The sequence below is a fragment of the Gymnodraco acuticeps genome, unplaced genomic scaffold (assembly GCF_902827175.1).
Source record: "Gymnodraco acuticeps unplaced genomic scaffold, fGymAcu1.1, whole genome shotgun sequence".
Lineage (NCBI taxonomy): Eukaryota > Metazoa > Chordata > Actinopteri > Perciformes > Bathydraconidae > Gymnodraco > Gymnodraco acuticeps.
The window spans coordinates 295,095-315,689 of record NW_022989872.1 but is presented as its reverse complement, the minus strand read 5'-3'; the positions used below and the strand labels follow the sequence as shown (position 1 = coordinate 315,689).

Genomic DNA, 20,595 nt, shown 5'->3' with positions numbered 1-20,595 from the left:
TTTTATATATATTTGTTTTTGTATTCGGGATTGTGATGTATTTCGATCTGTCTGTACACACAAACTGAAAGATTGACAATAAAATTAACTTTGACTAGTTCACAACAAACATGGGTAAGTGATTACAATTATATTATTGTGTTATTTATGAGTGCGGCTGCTGATCAAACCATCTTTACATGGAACAATAAAGGCTGATTGATACATGAGATATTGACATGTAACTTTATTTTAATGTATAACATATAAGTTAGTTCATTCAACAGTTTCAAGCAGTCATGCAAACAGTATATTATTTAATAAATATTTAAATAAATAAGTTAAATAAATAAATATATTATGCAAAGAATGTTATGTTCTCAAAACACAAATTCCACATGTATATAAATGACCATCTATTACATTTCAATCAAAACAGTACTGTAACTATGTGTTCTGGTCATGGCTGCTGCAGCAGGGCGGACATGTGCTGCTTCACCTCTCCTGGGTCGGCCACAGAACAGTCCAGAACCACCGCCCTCATCCCACTCTTCATTTTAATGGAGGGGAGGATCTGAAACGTTTCATTACAATATTTAAATATATAATAAAGCTTTATTTATAGAGCACTTTTCATACAACACATGCAGCTCAAGGTGCTTTACAAAATGACACACCACAAGTTAAAAGTAAACAACAACAAATTCCCCTCAGATTATTTGTTAAGAACTTTAAAAGGTACAAAATATATATATGATGTAATCAGGTTAATAGACACAAGGAGGTCAAATGTATGATAATTAAAATAAAATTAATAATGGTTTCTCTGACAGATAAGACACAAGAGTCGCTGCAACTATATAAAATATAAAACCCCATAAAACAAAGTGAGCATATAGGAAATACAAATAAAAAGATTAAGACCTATAAATAAATAAAACAATATAAAGGTAGGTGAATAATAAAGACTAAAAGAACATTTAACATTATTTAACAGTAACACACATTATTTAATCAAAGAGCTACAGTACCTTCACGTATATCTTGCATCTCTCCAAAAGTAATTTCCACTTCATTGTCGTCCGCTCGTCATCAGTCAGATTGGTAAACTCCTCCGTCTGATGGAAGAAATTAAAAAGTGGTTTATCCCACTTGAAGCATAGCTGCTTAAGATACCAGTTCATAAGAGAAAAGTATAACATATGACATGGATTTATTATATTTACACAGCAGCAAATTCTACTTTCCAGCGTACATGTAGATGTAAACACAAACGTAACACAGGACTCAAAGGCTTTATTGTCATACTCACAGTAGCTAAAGGTTAGTTTGGCAATTCAAATCTTAAGGCCCAAGCTCCTCCAACATTGTACTGTAACATAAAATATACTTAAAATATACATAATATATATTGTAGTTGTATTCAACCAGGGTAGAGTTCTTTGTGTTATACTCGACAATGACATGCACCAGTATTTACCCCATTGCTCTCATGTTCTTTAACTCCACCTCCACACAGTTGATACCACATATACCACAGTACATTTATATATTCAGTTTCATATTTAATATTCCATCCCTTATGTATATATAATAACTTGCTTTATATTTAGTTTTTGTTATTGTTAATTTGTAAATTCAACATGTATATTTTCTACTTTCTTGTCTTTTTTATTTGTATTGTATAATGTCTTTTATGCTGCTGCAACACGAAAATGTCGCAGATTGGGATCAATAAAGTACTATCTTATCTTATCTTATCTAGAGTTGAGGATAATTGATGATCCTGTGAAGAGTTACTGACCGTAAAAAATAAGGCAAGAAGATATAGAAATAAAACCGTGCAAGAGAAATGTTCAAGTGGCAAAAAAGGCAGAAAGAAGTCAACCATATACATGTTAAATATAATTAAGATGAAACAGAATTTAAACTTAAATAGAGAGCCACAGTGACGCGTCCTAAAACCCGGAAGTAAGTTGCGTATGCGTTCCTTCGATTTATGATTCGAAATGATAAAAGTAGGGTAGACATGTGGAGATTATCCGACTGAACAAAACGTGATCCGTCTTTTAAATGTGTCTCAACCAACAAACCTTATTTCCAGCTATTTTCCAAAATCCTACGGAGAGATGAACATTGCTTTTTTGTCGAGGGAACCCGGTTATCGCTAGAAAGGATCCGTCTTGTGTAAAACTCGCGAGAGTTTGCAAGTCACGTGGCTGAATGTTTACTTTGGCAGGCAGCCTTTCAGTCACGATCGTTAACTAACATCAGTGGGCCACAGCAGATGATGGTGAGAAGCTGAACTATCTATTAATGATGTCAATGACAGGGAGTGATTGTTGAAATAGGGAGTTAGCGGTCTTGCTGTTCAAAGAAGAATGACAACACTGTAGATCACCGACACTATGGTTTATTTTTTATTCACAGGCAAGTCAACGTTGTCACAGTAAAAGTCCCAAGATAGCTCCTGGTGCAATCAAATGTTCCCTTTCAGTGTTTCACTATGTCTGATGTTTCTCTATTAATATTGCTGCTGCATTCATGTGGATGTTGCACGTTACTGCTGTAGATGTGTTTCCGAGCCGCTCCGATTACAACGAGAGTTACAACAATATTATTTTCAAAACCTGGTTAGTGAGGAATCAGCTCTGCCAACACTGACCCAATCTTCTGCTCCTTCCAATCCACCGCCTGTGTTTTAACATGTTCTTTTGTTTTATTTGTTTTAATGTTCTGTATTTTAAATAGTTTTATTTAAGTATCCCAGTAATGACTGTTGCATGTTTTAAATGTATTGTATTTACTTGTTTAAAATGAAATGTGTTTTAGGTTGACTTTTAAAATCTGTCCAGGGACTACAGATGAAAAATAGCCTCTTGGCTAACTCTGGCACGTTTACAGAAATGTTCATTAATGTGCACTGTTAAATAAATGAATAAATAAATAAATAAATAAACGAGACGTCATATTTACAGAAGACGGATCCTTTCTAGCCATAACCAGGGAACCAGGGAACCAGGGAACCAGGGAACCAGGGAACCAGGGAACCAGGGAACCAGGGAACCAGGGAACCAGGGAACCAGGGAACCAGGGAACCAGGGAACCAGGGAACCAGGGAACCAGGGAACCAGGGAACCAGGGAACCAGGGAACCAGGGAACCAGGGAACCAGGGAACCCATGCGCAGCTTACTTCCGGGTTTTAGGACGCGTCACTGTGGCTCTCTATACTGTCCAGTGGAAGAAAATACTGCATGTTGTAGTTGTATTCAAGCAAGGTAGAGTTGCTCGTGTTATACTCGAAATTCACCAGTATTACATATATGCTACGATTACAGAGGCACACCTTTAAGAAAAGGTAATACGAGGAAACTGGGATTAATGAAGGAAGTATTATTAAGGCCGCATAAAAGAAGGAACTGGTCTGTGTGACACCCCAAAATAATATAATATGGCTTCTTTAAAATGAGGCGAATATGTAGGATGACCTTATATCCATATATACCCATATTCTATTTTTGTTATACCTGTGTTATTTACGTTCTCAGTGTTATTATTGATTTGATTTCAATACGTTTTGTTTTTCATATTCTCATGTTGAATGTCTTGGATTTGAGACCTTCTACATGTTGTGGCCCCTTTTCATCCCACTGCTCTCACGTTCTTTATCTCCCGGATGAAAGCGCATATAGAGTTGAGGATGATTGATGATCCTGTGAGGCGTTACTGACCGTGCAGCCGAGAGCCTTCTCTGCCAGCGGGCTCCTCAGAGAGCAGGCCTGCAGCGTGCCGGTGTGGTCCGTGAAGTCCATCAGCATGTCGAAGCCCGTGGAGCTGGAGAACATCTGATCCCTGCCCGGACACATCAGGTTGCTGCAGCTCACCTCCTCCTCCGTCACCATGAACTTACACCTGGTGCTGAGGGTTAGGAAACAGATGAGCAGAGAGGGCAAAAGTACACACATCCTTTAATCAAGTAGAAGTACAGATACTCACGTTTAAAAATACTCTGGTGAAAGTAGAAGTACTGACTAAACTTCTTTACTCAAGTCAAAGTAAAGAGGGCTTTGAAATGTACTTCAGTAAAAAGTACCCATAACTAGCAGCTGCTTTAAAGAGTACCTGACCTCCCTTTATATTAATAGAACAATAATGTCATTGTTAGCTAATGAATGTTTCCATGCTGAACAACGGCAACATGACAACGTTTCCATTGGTCCCTCTTCTTTAGAGAAGACCAGGAAATGATGGATACACGGATCGTGTTCAAATCAATAGGCATTAGGCACGCAATGACTCTAAAGAATAATGATCACGCATCAAACACACATTCAAACTAAAGGAACCAGCTGTTTGGAAAATGAGAGAAGTAGAAAGTACAGGTATTTGAGTTCAACATGTAAGAAGTAGAAAGTACAGGTATTTGAGTTCAACATGTAAGAAGTAGAAAGTACAGGTATTTGTGTTCAACATGTAAGAAGTAGAAAGTACAGGTATTTGAGTTCAACATGTAAGGAGTAGAAAGTACAGGTATTTGAGTTCAACATGTAAGAAGTAGAAAGTACAGGTATTTGAGTTCAACATGTAAGAAGTAGAAAGTACAGGTATTTGAGTTCAACATGTAAGAAGTAGAAAGTACAGGTATTTGAGTTCAACATGTAAGAAGTAGAAAGTACAGGTATTTGAGTTCAACATGTAAGAAGTAGAAAGTACAGGTATTTGAGTTCAACATGTGAGAAGTAGAAAGTACAGGTATTTGAGTTCAACATGTAAGAAGTAGAAAGTACAGGTATTTGAGTTCAACATGTAAGAAGTAGAAAGTACAGGTATTTGGGTTCAACATGTAAGAAGTAGAAAGTACAGGTATTTGAGTTCAACATGTAAGAAGTAGAAAGTACAGGTATTTGAGTTCAACATGTGAGAAGTAGAAAGTACAGGTATTTGAGTTCAACATGTAAGAAGTAGAAAGTACAGGTATTTGAGTTCAACATGTAAGAAGTAGAAAGTACAGGTATTTGAGTTCAACATGTAAGAAGTAGAAAGTACAGGTATTTGAGTTCAACATGTGAGAAGTAGAAAGTACAGGTATTTGAGTTCAACATGTGAGAAGTAGAAAGTACAGGTAATTGAGTTCAACATGTAAGAAGTAGAAAGTACAGGTATTTGAGTTCAACATGTAAGAAGTAGAAAGTACAGGTATTTGAGTTCAACATGTAAGAAGTAGAAAGTACAGGTATTTGAGTTCAACATGTGAGAAGTAGAAAGTACAGGTAATTGAGTTCAACATGTAAGAAGTAGAAAGTACAGGTATTTGTGTTCAACATGAGAGAAGTAGAAAGTACAGGTACTTGAGTTCAACATGTAAGAAGTAGAAAGTACAGGTATTTGAGTTCAACATGTGAGAAGTAGAAAGTACAGGTATTTGTGTTCAACATGTGAGAAGTAGAAAGTACAGGTATTTGAGTTCAACATGTAAGAAGTAGAAAGTACAGGTATTTGTGTTCAACATGTAAGAAGTAGAAAGTACAGGTATTTGAGTTCAACATGTGAGAAGTAGAAAGTACAGGTATTTGTGTTCAACATGTGAGAAGTAGAAAGTACAGGTATTTGAGTTCAACATGTAAGAAGTAGAAAGTACAGGTATTGTGTTCAACATGTGAGAAGTAGAAAGTACAGGTATTTGAGTTCAACATGTAAGAAGTAGAAAGTACAGGTATTTGAGTTCAACATGTGAGAAGTAGAAAGTACAGGTATTTGTGTTCAACATGTGAGAAGTAGAAAGTACAGGTATTTGAGTTCAACATGTAAGAAGTAGAAAGTACAGGTATTTGTGTTCAACATGTAAGAAGTAGAAAGTACAGGTATTTGAGTTCAACATGTAAGAAGTAGAAAGTACAGGTATTTGTGTTCAACATGTGAGAAGTAGAAAGTACAGGTATTTGAGTTCAACATGTAAGAAGTAGAAAGTACAGGTATTTGTGTTCAACATGTAAGAAGTAGAAAGTACAGGTATTTGAGTTCAACATGTAAGAAGTAGAAAGTACAGGTATTTGTGTTCAACATGTGAGAAGTAGAAAGTACAGGTATTTGAGTTCAACATGTAAGAAGTAGAAAGTACAGGTATTTGAGTTCAACATGTGAGAAGTAGAAAGTACAGGTATTTGAGTTCAACATGTAAGAAGTAGAAAGTACAGGTATTTGAGTTCAACATGTAAGAAGTAGAAAGTACAGGTATTTGGGTTCAACATGTGAGAAGTAGAAAGTACAGGTATTTGAGTTCAACATGTGAGAAGTAGAAAGTACAGGTATTTGAGTTCAACATGTAAGAAGTAGAAAGTACAGGTATTTGAGTTCAACATGTAAGAAGTAGAAAGTACAGGTATTTGAGTTCAACATGAGAGAAGTAGAAAGTACAGGTATTTGAGTTCAACATGTAAGAAGTAGAAAGTACAGGTATTTGAGTTCAACATGTAAGAAGTAGAAAGTACAGGTATTTGTGTTCAACATGTAAGAAGTAGAAAGTACAGGTATTTGGGTTCAACATGTAAGAAGTAGAAAGTACAGGTATTTGAGTTCAACATGAGAGAAGTAGAAAGTACAGGTATTTGAGTTCAACATGTAAGAAGTAGAAAGTACAGGTATTTGAGTTCAACATGTAAGAAGTAGAAAGTTCAGGTATTTGTGTTCAATATGTAAGAAGTAGAAAGTACAGGTATTTGTGTTCAACATGTGAGAAGTAGAAAGTACAGGTATTTGGGTTCAACATGTAAGAAGTAGAAAGTACAGGTATTTGAGTTCAACATGTAAGAAGTAGAAAGTACAGGTATTTGGGTTCAACATGTAAGAAGTAGAAAGTACAGGTATTTGTGTTCAACATGTAAGAAGTAGAAAGTACAGGTATTTGAGTTCAACATGTAAGAAGTAGAAATTACAGGTATTTGAGTTCAACATGTAAGAAGTAGAAAGTACAGGTATTTGGGTTCAACATGTAAGAAGTAGAAAGTACAGGTATTTGGGTTCAACATGTAAGAAGTAGAAAGTACAGGTATTTGAGTTCAACATGTAAGAAGTAGAAATTACAGGTATTTGTGTTCAACATGTAAGAAGTAGAAAGTACAGGTATTTGAGTTCAACATGTAAGAAGTAGAAAGTACAGGTATTTGAGTTCAACATGTAAGAAGTAGAAAGTACAGGTATTTGTGTTCAACATGTAAGAAGTAGAAAGTACAGGTATTTGAGTTCAACATGTAAGAAGTAGAAAGTACAGGTATTTGAGTTCAACATGTAAGAAGTAGAAAGTACAGGTATTTGTGTTCAACATGTAAGAAGTAGAAAGTACAGGTATTTGAGTTCAACATGAGAGAAGTAGAAAGTACAGGTATTTGAGTTCAACATGTAAGAAGTAGAAAGTACAGGTATTTGAGTTCAACATGTAAGAAGTAGAAAGTACAGGTATTTGAGTTCAACATGTAAGAAGTAGAAAGTACAGGTATTTGAGTTCAACATGTAAGAAGTAGAAAGTACAGGTATTTGTGTTCAACATGTAAGAAGTAGAAAGTACAGGTATTTGTGTTCAACATGTAAGAAGTAGAAAGTACAGGTATTTGTGTTCAACATGTAAGAAGTAGAAAGTACAGGTATTTGTGTTCAACATGTAAGAAGTAGAAAGTACAGGTATTTGGGTTCAACATGTGAGAAGTAGAAAGTACAGGTATTTGAGTTCAACATGTAAGAAGTAGAAAGTACAGGTATTTGTGTTCAACATGTAAGAAGTAGAAAGTACAGGTATTTGGGTTCAACATGTAAGAAGTAGAAAGTACAGGTATTTGAGTTCAACATGTAAGAAGTAGAAAGTACAGGTATTTGGGTTCAACATGTAAGAAGTAGAAAGTACAGGTATTTGAGTTCAACATGTGAGAAGTAGAAAGTACAGGTATTTGGGTTCAACATGTAAGAAGTAGAAAGTACAGGTATTTGGGTTCAACATGTAAGAAATAGAAAGTACAGGTATTTGTGTTCAACATGTAAGAAATAGAAAGTACAGGTATTTGTGTTCAACATGTAAGAAGTAGAAAGTACAGGTATTTGAGTTCAACATGTAAGAAGTAGAAAGTACAGGTATTTGTGTTCAACATGTAAGAAATAGAAAGTACAGGTATTTGTGTTCAACATGTAAGAAGTAGAAAGTACAGGTATTTGTGTTCAACATGTAAGAAGTAGAAAGTACAGGTATTTGAGTTCAACATGTAAGAAGTAGAAAGTACAGGTATTTGAGTTCAACATGTAAGAAGTAGAAAGTACAGGTATTTGTGTTCAACATGTAAGAAGTAGAAAGTACAGGTATTTGAGTTCAACATGTAAGAAGTAGAAAGTACAGGTATTTGAGTTCAACATGTAAGAAGTAGAAAGTACAGGTATTTGAGTTCAACATGTAAGAAGTAGAAAGTACAGGTATTTGAGTTCAACATGTAAGAAGTAGAAAGTACAGGTATTTGAGTTCAACATGTAAGAAGTAGAAAGCACAGGTATTTGTGTTCAACATGTAAGAAGTAGAAAGTACAGGTATTTGTGTTCAACATGTAAGAAGTAGAAAGTACAGGTATTTGTGTTCAACATGTAAGAAGTAGAAAGTACAGGTATTTGGGTTCAACATGTGAGAAGTAGAAAGTACAGGTATTTGAGTTCAACATGTAAGAAGTAGAAAGTACAGGTATTTGTGTTCAACATGTAAGAAGTAGAAAGTACAGGTATTTGGGTTCAACATGTAAGAAGTAGAAAGTACAGGTATTTGGGTTCAACATGTAAGAAGTAGAAAGTACAGGTATTTGAGTTCAACATGTAAGAAGTAGAAAGTACAGGTATTTGGGTTCAACATGTAAGAAGTAGAAAGTACAGGTATTTGAGTTCAACATGTGAGAAGTAGAAAGTACAGGTATTTGTGTTCAACATGTAAGAAGTAGAAAGTACAGGTATTTGAGTTCAACATGTAAGAAGTAGAAAGTACAGGTATTTGAGTTCAACATGTAAGAAGTAGAAAGTACAGGTATTTGTGTTCAACATGTAAGAAGTAGAAAGTACAGGTATTTGAGTTCAACATGTAAGAAGTAGAAAGTACAGGTATTTGAGTTCAACATGTAAGAAGTAGAAAGTACAGGTATTTGGGTTCAACATGTAAGAAGTAGAAAGTACAGGTATTTGAGTTCAACATGTAAGAAGTAGAAAGTACAGGTATTTGGGTTCAACATGTAAGAAATAGAAAGTACAGGTATTTGTGTTCAACATGTAAGAAATAGAAAGTACAGGTATTTGTGTTCAACATGTAAGAAGTAGAAAGTACAGGTATTTGAGTTCAACATGTAAGAAGTAGAAAGTACAGGTATTTGTGTTCAACATGTAAGAAATAGAAAGTACAGGTATTTGTGTTCAACATGTAAGAAGTAGAAAGTACAGGTATTTGTGTTCAACATGTAAGAAGTAGAAAGTACAGGTATTTGAGTTCAACATGTAAGAAGTAGAAAGTACAGGTATTTGAGTTCAACATGTAAGAAGTAGAAAGTACAGGTATTTGTGTTCAACATGTAAGAAGTAGAAAGTACAGGTATTTGAGTTCAACATGTAAGAAGTAGAAAGTACAGGTATTTGAGTTCAACATGTAAGAAGTAGAAAGTACAGGTATTTGAGTTCAACATGTAAGAAGTAGAAAGTACAGGTATTTGAGTTCAACATGTAAGAAGTAGAAAGTACAGGTATTTGAGTTCAACATGTAAGAAGTAGAAAGCACAGGTATTTGTGTTCAACATGTAAGAAGTAGAAAGTACAGGTATTTGTGTTCAACATGTAAGAAGTAGAAAGTACAGGTATTTGTGTTCAACATGTAAGAAGTAGAAAGTACAGGTATTTGAGTTCAATATGTGAGAAGTAGAAAGTACAGGTATTTGAGTTCAATATGTGAGAAGTAGAAAGTACAGGTATTTGGGGTTCAACATGTGAGAAGTAGAAAGTACAGGTATTTGAGTTCAACATGTAAGAAGTAGAAAGTACAGGTATTTGTGTTCAACATGTAAGAAGTAGAAAGTACAGGTATTTGGGTTCAACATGTAAGAAGTAGAAAGTACAGGTATTTGGGTTCAACATGTAAGAAGTAGAAAGTACAGGTATTTGGGTTCAACATGTAAGAAGTAGAAAGTACAGGTATTTGAGTTCAACATGTGAGAAGTAGAAAGTACAGGTATTTGTGTTCAACATGTAAGAAGTAGAAAGTACAGGTATTTGAGTTCAACATGTAAGAGTAGAAAGTACAGGTATTTGGGTTCAACATGTAAGAAGTAGAAAGTACAGGTATTTGGGTTCAACATGTAAGAAGTAGAAAGTACAGGTATTTGGGTTCAACATGTAAGAAGTAGAAAGTACAGGTATTTGAGTTCAACATGTGAGAAGTAGAAAGTACAGGTATTTGTGTTCAACATGTAAGAAGTAGAAAGTACAGGTATTTGAGTTCAACATGTAAGAAGTAGAAAGTACAGGTATTTGAGTTCAACATGTAAGAAGTAGAAAGTACAGGTATTTGGGTTCAACATGTAAGAAGTAGAAAGTACAGGTATTTGAGTTCAACATGTGAGAAGTAGAAAGTACAGGTATTTGTGTTCAACATGTAAGAAGTAGAAAGTACAGGTATTTGAGTTCAACATGTAAGAAGTAGAAAGTACAGGTATTTGTGTTCAACATGTAAGAAGTAGAAAGTACAGGTATTTGAGTTCAACATGTAAGAAGTAGAAAGTACAGGTATTTGTGTTCAACATGTAAGAAGTAGAAAGTACAGGTATTTGAGTTCAACATGTAAGAAGTAGAAAGTACAGGTATTTGAGTTCAACATGTAAGAAGTAGAAAGTACAGGTATTTGGGTTCAACATGTAAGAAGTAGAAAGTACAGGTATTTGAGTTCAACATGTAAGAAGTAGAAAGTACAGGTATTTGAGTTCAACATGTAAGAAGTAGAAAGTACAGGTACTTCAGTTCAACATGTAAGAAGTAGAAAGTACAGGTATTTGAGTTCAACATGTAAGAAGTAGAAAGTACAGGTATTTGAGTTCAACATGTAAGAAGTAGAAAGTACAGGTATTTGGGTTCAACATGTAAGAAGTAGAAAGTACAGGTATTTGAGTTCAACATGTAAGAAGTAGAAAGTACAGGTATTTGAGTTCAACATGTAAGAAGTAGAAAGTACAGGTATTTGAGTTCAACATGTAAGAAGTAGAAAGTACAGGTACTTCAGTTCAACATGTAAGAAGTAGAAAGTACAGGTATTTGAGTTCAACATGTAAGAAGTAGAAAGTACAGGTATTTGAGTTCAACATATAAGAAGTAGAAAGTACAGGTATTTGAGTTCAACATGAGAGAAGTAGAAAGTACAGGTATTTGAGTTTAACATGTAAGAAGTAGAAAGTACAGGTATTTGAGTTCAACATGTAAGAAGTAGAAAGTACAGGTATTTGAGTTCAACATGTAAGAAGTAGAAAGTACAGGTATTTGTGTTCAACATGTAAGAAGTAGAAAGTACAGGTATTTGTGTTCAACATGTAAGAAGTAGAAAGTACAGGTATTTGTGTTCAACATGTAAGAAGTAAAAGTAAAAGTCGTCAGAAAAACAAGTAGTGTAGTAAAGTACTGATACCAGAAACATGTACTTAAGTACAGTAACGAAGTATTTGTACTCCACTACTTCCCACCTCTGCAGATGATGAAAGAATTGAGGGGAAACAGTTAATACAGCAGCTGTTTAATAACAAATGCACTTTATGGATTTACCAGCGAGTCTTGATGAGTTTAGAAACAGAAGAGTTCAGGTCGAGTTTGGAGATGAAGCTGTATGTGATCCCGAAGAACATTTCAGAAATCTCCTGGGCCTTCTGCTTCAGCTGGCTCACGGTGTACACGTCAGTGATGGACTCCACTGCACACACAGAGGTCTTTTGTTAATAGGTTGCTGACAGACAGTATATCTTATTCTTATAGATAACTCATTCCATACAAATAGTGCGTTCATACTCAAGTTGAAGTGCTTTCAGAACAAGCTTAAAAAAAAAACTTCTCTGAAGATTAATCTTTTTAAATTGACTCTAAAGTGTTAGTATTTCCCTAAAGAGAGACTGATGGGCATTGTAGATGCAGTTTGACAGGGACTACTTTCAGCCCGATATTTGGTGTATTTTTTACAGCACAAAGATGATTATTATGTGGGAGTGCTTATTTTTTTAATATATATTTGGACAATGATCTAGGTCTAAGGCAGGCTATACAGGCAGTACTTGTAAGTAGGATCAATTCATTGTGAATTTTGTTTCCTTACATTTTGCTGTCAGAATATCACAAGGAACATTTTGATTTTAGCCATTTAGCGCAAATGGGGCGAAGCCTGCGAGCTAGTTCAGGCAGTCAACTCGAGCACCAATGATACATTAACACGTGAAGCACCTCGTCCCTCTTACAACCAACCACACACATTCTCCTAAACATGCCGCTCTATTTAAGCTGCCAGGTCTTCCTGCCTCTGCCTCGCTAATGCTGCCACTGCTGCGTTCACTTGCTATTGCTACGTTCATGTTCCTGCTGCTGTGTTTCATGTTTCATGTTGCTGCTGCTCGCCTGCCCCCCACCACCCCAGCTTCCACTCCAGCTCCCACCCCCAGCTTCCACTCCAGCTCCCACCCCAGCTCCCACCCCAGTTTCCACCCCAGCTCCATCCCAGCTCCATCCCAGCTCCATCCCAGCTTCCACCCCAGCTCCATCCCAGCTTCTACCCCAGTTTCCACCCCAGTTTCCACCCCAGCTTCCACCCCAGCTCCATCCCAGCTCCACCCCAGCTTCCACCCCAGTTTCCACCCCAGCTCCATCCCAGCTTCCACCCCAGCTCCATCCCAGCTTCCACCCCAGCTCCCACCCCAGTTTCCACCCCAGCTCCATCCCAGCTCCCACCCCAGCTCCATCCCAGCTCCCACCCCCAGTTCCACCCCAGCTCCATCCCAGCTTCCACCCCAGCTTCCACCCCAGCTCCATCCCAGCTTCCACCCCAGTTTCCACCCCAGCTCCACCCCAGCTCCATCCCAGCTTCCACCCCAGCTCCACCCCAGCTCCATCCCAGTTTCCACCCCAGCTCCATCCCAGCTCCACCCCAGCTCCATCCCAGCTTCCACCCCAGCTCCATCCCAGCTTCCACCCCAGCTCCATCCCAGTTTCCACCCCAGCTCCACCCCAGCTCCACCCCAGTTTCCACCCCAGCTCCACCCCAGTTTCCACCCCAGCTTCCACCCCAGCTTCCACCCCAGCTCCATCCCAGCTTCCACCCCAGCTCCACTCCAGCTTCCACCCCAGCTTCCACCCCAGCTCCATCCCAGCTTCCACCCCAGCTTCCACCCCAGTTTCCACCTGTAGGCTCGGGGATAGTTATCTAATCATCACTCAATGTTCTTTGTAAATCTGTGGAGTGATGAGGCCCGAGCCTAGACGCCAAACTATATGCTGCTTATAATAAACATATTAAGAAACACGTGAGTTGTCTGACTGAAATAAGAAAATGTTGCATGTATCAGGGAGTAGGATAACAGTTAGAAGTGCATTGCCAATTAACACTGTGACTTGAAAGGAAATGTAAAAGACAGAAAGTAAATGATAAGATAAGGGATTTAAAACACAAAGAAGGCTTTACACCAACATACAGCCAGACTTCTGCTCATTCTAATACTACAGTAACAGTATGAGAATGAGGGGAGTTCTTCACAGTAACCCACCAGGCACGTCTTCTGGCTTCTCGTCCTGATCCAGAGCTCCAGACTCTGCCACTTCTTTGGCGTAGCTGAACAGCAGACTGGCCTCTCTGGTGTCTGAGAGCAAATTATGATTGACTTACAGTACACAGCAGGATCGCAATGGAAACGGTTGAAAATCTTCTTTCTGATTAATTCCACATTTAAAAGTTATATATCAGATGTTATGTTTTTATAAACTGTTGCTGTAAACTTTAAGCCTCACCAGGGTTCAGAGTGATAATAGTTTTTGCGTTAACCGTTGCTGTCATGCCGCTGCGAAAGCTGTCAAAACCAATCTTTGCATCGGCTATGAAGAGCACTGTGAATGGAGAATAACAGTTAAAACAACAGAAAGCTATTTTAAACATAAACACAGAGTAACATCTCAGATATCTGCCTCCATGTTTCTCTCCACTACAGTATGCTAATGAGACGTGACAGACGGGAACAACAGTTAAATACAGATTCATTTTGTGGCTGGAAGTGAGCAGCAGCTGCTAACCTACCCGTCTCCTTGGGTATCAAAGTTTGCACGAGCTGAATGGCTTCTCTGTCCCAGCTGTGGGTAAAACAGAGGTCAGGGAGTTACTCGGTGGAAATCAAACGCACATGGAGTTCAGCAGGTTAATCTAAAGCTGCATCTCATCAAAGTAACTGTGCGGTTAACCTAAAGATACTCAGCGGTGATGCGAGGGGGCCAAGGAGATGGAACATGGAACGAATGCAACACAAGCTATTCACTTTTCCAAACAGATAAACGACGCACCAGACGAGAGGGAAGGAAGACACGGAGTCATCAAAGAGTTTCACTTCCAGCCTCTGCCCTTTGCGTTGGTCTGAAGTGATGAACTGCTTCATCTCTCCAATCTGAACATGTAAACAGGATCATCAGAAGTTAATTTCACAGCATTTCCTTTCTGTGAACAGGCGCAGTGATATTAAGAGAAGGGTTTGGCCTCTCTCTGAACTTCTTCGAATTATGGTGAATCAATGAGAACACCACAAAGTAACCACACAGACAAAACAGACACAATGTAGTCAATTAGGCAATTTAAAAGATGTATATTTAGTTACATTAGAAAACCCAGGGTATGTGCAGGAATCCTGAAGTCAGATGTAAAACCTTTTAAGACCTTTTTTAAGACCCTTTCCAAACATTTTAAGACCTCATCGCCACTTCGAGTTTTAACCGGTTACCTTGGCGACACACTTCACCTCACATTGACTATATACAGTATTGATTGTCCTTCCTCCTTTTCTTCCAACCATTTGGACGCAGACTTGCATTTTCCCATAACGATGTTGTTTAACAACCGGCGTAAACGGACCTTCGCGCTATCAAGCATTAAAATACGATTAATTGAGCAGCCCTACCTGAAACCATATATATATTTGCTTAGCATTCAGGCTCATTGGATAAAAGGTTCCTGGACTCGCCGATCTAAGGAAGAGGTAACCATACTTTTCCCAGTTTGACTTCAGAACACTTTTTCAAAAACCCTTATCATTATTCTGTTTAAGCTCAGGAAACTTGTACAGCTTGTTTCCACCCGCGCTGCACTTAGAGTGGAGAGAAATACCGCAGAAAAACCAACATCTGATTAGGGATGGGTACCGAGCCCCGGTATTAAACAGGCCCCGAGGCTGAATTATTAAAGACTAGGGGTGTAACGGTATACGTACCCGTACCGAAATGATTCGGGTTCAACGCGTCATAGAGCGACCAAGTCATTTCATTGGACGAGAGGCATACTATGAGAGCTGGTCACAGGGATGCGTTCAAATTTAGTCAGTAATTTGAGGAACTGTCGAAATGGCGAACGCAGATAAAGTTGAGCTCGAAAATCCTCCAGCATCATTGAAGTCTCCGGTTTGGGAACATTTTGGTTTCAAGGATGACGGACAAAGGCAGGTGGACCGAACCAAAGCTGTTTGTCGGCATTGTTCAACTAAAATTGGTTACGCGGCTGGCAATACATCAAACTTGCACACTCATTTGAAAAGGCATCACCCGAACGTGAATATCACCGGTACCAAAAGACTGAAGTGCAAACCCAACTCCCACTAGCATGTAAGCCTCCACCACTCGCAGAGAGTTCAGACCGAGCCAAAGCTATTACAAACGCCAAATATCCTTATGTTGCCATGTCAGCAAAGCGCTACCTGGCTGTATCTGCTACCTCTGTCCCTAGAGAGGGTGTTCTCCACAGCAGGAGACATTGTTAGTGCCAGCAGATCTGCCCTTTCTGCAAGCGATGTGGACAAGTTCATCTTTCTTTAAACAACATGAAAATACAATGACAAGCAAGTCCTAATGTCAAACTGGCTGCTTAGGAACTAGTACAGTTCAGTTCAAATACAGATTATTTCAGTTCATCGAAATGCTGCATCTTAATGTTTATTTTATTATATTGTGTATTTATTTGATTGAATACATTATTCACAGTTTAATAATAATAAAAATATATATATATATTTTATGACAATTGTTTCTGCTGTATCGAAAACGTACCGAACCGAACCGTGACCTAAAAACCGAGGTACGTACGAACCGAAATGTTTGTGAACCGTTACACCCCTATTAAAGACCGTGGTACCGTTAAGCTCCGACATTATCGGTCTTTTTATCGGTACAGGAGACATGTAAAAAATATATGTCATGTGTATTATTGCTACATAAACATTATATCGCAGTCTTAGTGTCGCCAACTCCGTTTCTAACATGCAAAAAGACAAAAAAATGCGTCTATGATGTATTTTTGATCTTTCCAATCCAGACGAGAGATCTCTCTCCCCCGCCTGCGTGCGAGGGGGCGGGGCGGTTTACACACACGCTATGCTACATGCATGCAACACACACACACACACACACACACACACACACACACACACACACACACACACACACACACACACACACACACACACACGGAGGAGATGGCGGAGAGAAAGCGCTCCAAGGTGTGGTTAAACTTTACCCGTCTCAATGCTCGTTGCCTAAAGTGCAATAAGAGTTTAGCATGTAAGGGCGGTAACACGAGCAATTTGTCTAAACATTTAGCAAAAGTGCTCCACATCCAGACGGAGGAATGCGACTGTCTTTCTAGTAGCTCTGTAGCCCCGTCCACGAGTAACGTTTCCACGTCAGGTGTTATGTATGCTAGCAGCAACACACGGAGTTAACTACATTATAGAAACATGGGTTAATGATTAGAGGTAACTGAGTTATTTATTTTGTTAAAGTTTCAGCTATTCTGTTCACAGTTCTGTCATCACATTATTTAATACGATTTGTTAAAACATTGTTGTTTCTTTTGATGTGAAATATTATTTATTTAATTTATTTTGTTTGGTTAATTTACCTTTTTTTTTTTTTTAAAAGAACTGATAATAATACCGTTAAAGGACCGGATTGATAAGCGGTATCGATAAAAGTAGTAGTACCGCTAAAACTTTAACGATACCCATCCCTACATTCTAATGCAATCAATGTGTGAAAATACAGTTTTTCAATTTCTCTCGTTCTCTGTAGGAAAAAACACCTTCCCTAAATCAACGATATCTCAAAAATGTCATCACCTGTTTTAAACATCACAGATTCAACATGCAACACTTATTCAATTGCATATTCAGACACATAGAAAAGACTTCTGGGAAATGTAGGAAACAACATACAAAAGTAAAAGTAGAAGCAGCAGCTTGACAGAAATGTAGGATCATCAAAAAAAGCAAATAACTAATATAGCGAAGCTTGAATGTATTAAAAAGTATATTATTATATCGCTTCTTCAATGCTATTCAATACTGAACGCCTGTGATGTTAAGGCGCCTTACCGATCTCACTGCAGCCAGTATATTTATCACCGTGCCCTCCAGCCTCTGCCCGTTGGCCACGATGTCTCCCAGAGAGTAGAAATCCCCGGGGTCTTTCACTGGGAGGTGGATCAGAGGCAGCAGCCGCTCGATGGCGCCCGTATCGGCACACAGAGACACCTGGGAGTGAACCTCTGTCACCATCAGCCTGTAGAAGCTAACAGAGCAGACACAGGCCTTTGAACACCATCATCACACAGTTACATCATGTTTTACACAGCATTACACTGGGTTGTATATTAACATTATTACCCTCCGGCTGTTAAAAGCTCCAGAGTGACCATGAAGGAATCCTCTATGAAATCTGTATTGAAAAGTGATAATTACCTAGGTGTTGTGGGACAGAATTTGTCCCCTTTCTCCGGGTCTTTGCTGGAAACTAAAGGATTTTCAACAATGACTGGAAAAAATGATGAGAAAAAAGTAATTCACATTAGTTTTATGTTTTTGTATTAGATTTAAAGTTTTTAGGCATTTTTAAAAGTGTCTTATTGCTACATTTTGTATTATATCAAGACGTTTTTGTGTAGCTTGATTTGTATTCTACAAGTAAAGACATATCAAAAGCTGGCACGACTAAATAAAAGAAAAACAAGATATAAGCACTTGTGTTGCATCCCATAAAATACATTTCTATTTGTCAAAATCCTGTCATTTTTAGGAACTCTTCAAGCTTTGGGTCTTTGACAGTGACTTCCTCACCACAGTCTCCAGTGCTGAAGCTGTTGGAGAGCCCGTTGACGTACAAGTCGTTCCCCCATGCCGTGACATTAACGAAGAAGTCAGGCGAGTCCTTGATAGTGAAGCCAAACGTGAATCTGTCCACACCGATATCTGAAATTCGGATAGGTTCAGTTAGTGGAGAAATGGAGAAAAAAAGCTTCCAGAAGAGGGGGCTGGTGTACAACACAATGAGGTGCAGTGATGTTAGGAGAGTGTGACATTGAAATTAACAACTTTATGTAAACTAATATGACAAAAAATGCTAACTTTTTCTGTCAGGGAAGCTTTTGACATCAGATTTCCCAATGACGATGCCTGCCACTTTCTGAAAAATATTTAAAAGACAATGAAAATTACAATATTGGATATTTTAATCAGTGGTCAGTTAACAAAACTAATTCAGAAAAACAGGCCACAAATATTCATAATTTAAGAAAAATGTTCATGGCGTTTACACACTGGTTTTGTTTAAAGGAATATTGTAGAAAAACATAGATATGAAATAGCTGTAGGCCTATATCTAAACTCACCGGATGAGAGAGGTTGGGATGCAGCTCAGAGATGGCAATGAACGTCTGAGCAGCCATTTTATCAAATCATCACTTAAATCCAGTCCAGTTTTTAATACATTTACAGTCACTGTAATGAGGTAAAACAAATAAAACAATACAAGGTGAAAGTTGTGGTTTAATTCAAACTAGAACAAAGTTATTAAAGCATTTCTCAATTTCTAACATGGCTTTATTCTGACTATTAAAACAAACAGACAGCAGTTACTTGCTACGTTTGGTTAAGTAGTTAGCTAGCAAGGCTAGTAAAGTTAGCATTAACATAGTGACTTGTTCACTCTTATCACACCTCTAAATTACCTGAGGGTTTTAACTATGTCTGAATTTAATATTTAGAATATGTTTAGCTTAGTTTCAGTTATACCAAAGACCTTTTTTCTTTTTTAATTCGTCTTTTCTCTTTGACTTTACCTGCTTTGTTTTCCCAGACGGTTATTTGTGTATCGCGGCAAAACTGTTGCACGGCACGCGACGGAATCTGCTGATGCTGCGTTCAAATGCAGTCGGTAAAAAAATCGTAATTTCACGTTGTGTTCATCTAGGAAAAATGTACTGTTCAGTTGTTTTTTTCACTGTTTGTACATATTGGCTGTTTATGTTTATTTTGTATCTAATTGTATCTTCAATTAATCTGCAATTGTTTATGTGCTGCTGTGACAATTAGTTTTCTCCCAAATTGGGATTAATACAAGTATATTTGATCTCCTCTTAACCAAAAATCATCATCAATCTTTTATTAGGAGCTAGTAAATGTTGCAAAAAGTCTGAAATTAACACTTCATAACAAAAGATGAAGTCATTTCCATCTCCACTTTATTACCATTAATTACTATTATTTACTGATTAACCACCTACTACTGTATAAAGTTTATGCAATCTCTTTTGTGATGACAAGAGACCTGCATTCTTCCAATGTTTTGTTAGACGTTAGGTGATGTTGCCTAGGATCAAATCCACAATTTCAACACACATTCAGTACAGTAAACATTATGAACAGCTGCGCAAACATGCAGGAAATGAGATTGAACAATACAACTGCCATCACTGATAGACCAATTGATTGGAAGCTGTCACTTACACACATTCACATCACAGAGACACACATCACATATGTGAGTCATCTCTTTAAAAGTCTCTTCTTTGATAGGTTTCATTGCACCTAAGACTAAGATATCATGCACCTTTATAATCCATCCCTGTCACCATCCACAGCATGGGATTTATTCTCAGACGGATTTGCTGAGCTGAATTTGACAGTTTCCTGTTTGTTTTGATGACACAAAGCTGTGTTTGACATGTGATACTGTCTCACACACCGAAGCAGGAATCAAAAGGTGTAACAGTAAACCCTTAATTAGCTTCGCTTAGCCTTGTTCCTCTTCCCTGGTGACTAATCCCTGTGGTTTGGATATCTCATCCCTGTGACTAATGTTGTTTTTCAGGCAGTAATATGTCTGGTGATATAATTATTCGGTCAATGTGTTTTTAATCGCTGAGAGGAAAAAGTGCAGTAGCAGCTATAAAGGCTTTTTCAGCACAATAACAGAACAGATTAATCCCCAACAGACAGTCTGGTGTGTTACGTTTCATCGATGTATTGACAGACTTTGAATAATGTTGTATAATGTGAACTGATTAAGTATGGTAG

The 20,595-nt window shown here is 37.8% G+C and overlaps 1 protein-coding gene across 1 annotated transcript; it reads right to left on the bottom strand.

Moving 5' to 3' along the window:
- Positions 1-393: 393 nt before the first annotated feature.
- meiob (meiosis specific with OB-fold) lies at positions 394-19,388 on the bottom strand. The gene is made up of 14 exons (XM_034197566.1): positions 19,359-19,388; positions 18,909-19,017; positions 18,646-18,703; positions 18,358-18,489; positions 17,983-18,055; positions 17,617-17,812; positions 14,549-14,649; positions 14,289-14,341; positions 14,006-14,101; positions 13,765-13,857; positions 11,786-11,930; positions 3,712-3,898; positions 1,011-1,097; positions 394-553 (listed from the first exon to the last, which is right to left on the bottom strand). The coding sequence occupies exons 2-14, from the start codon at positions 18,963-18,965 to the stop codon at positions 440-442; spliced, it is 1,392 nt and encodes a 463-aa protein (XP_034053457.1). The 5' UTR covers positions 18,966-19,017; positions 19,359-19,388; the 3' UTR covers positions 394-439.
- Positions 19,389-20,595: the final 1,207 nt, after the last annotated feature.

What these genes read in the sequence shown, in the direction of transcription:
- meiob (XM_034197566.1), bottom strand. Translation starts at nt 18,965, where the DNA reads ATGGCTGCTCAGACGTTCATTGCCATCTCTGAGCTGCATCCCAACCTC. An exon ending in TTCTGTCCCACAACACCTAG is followed by an intron (nt 17,813 to 17,982) that starts GTAATTATCACT and finishes CTGCTCTGTTAG; the next exon opens with CTTCTACAGGCTGATGGTGA. An exon ending in TATTATCACTCTGAACCCTG is followed by an intron (nt 13,858 to 14,005) that starts GTGAGGCTTAAA and finishes ATTTGCTCTCAG; the next exon opens with ACACCAGAGAGGCCAGTCTG.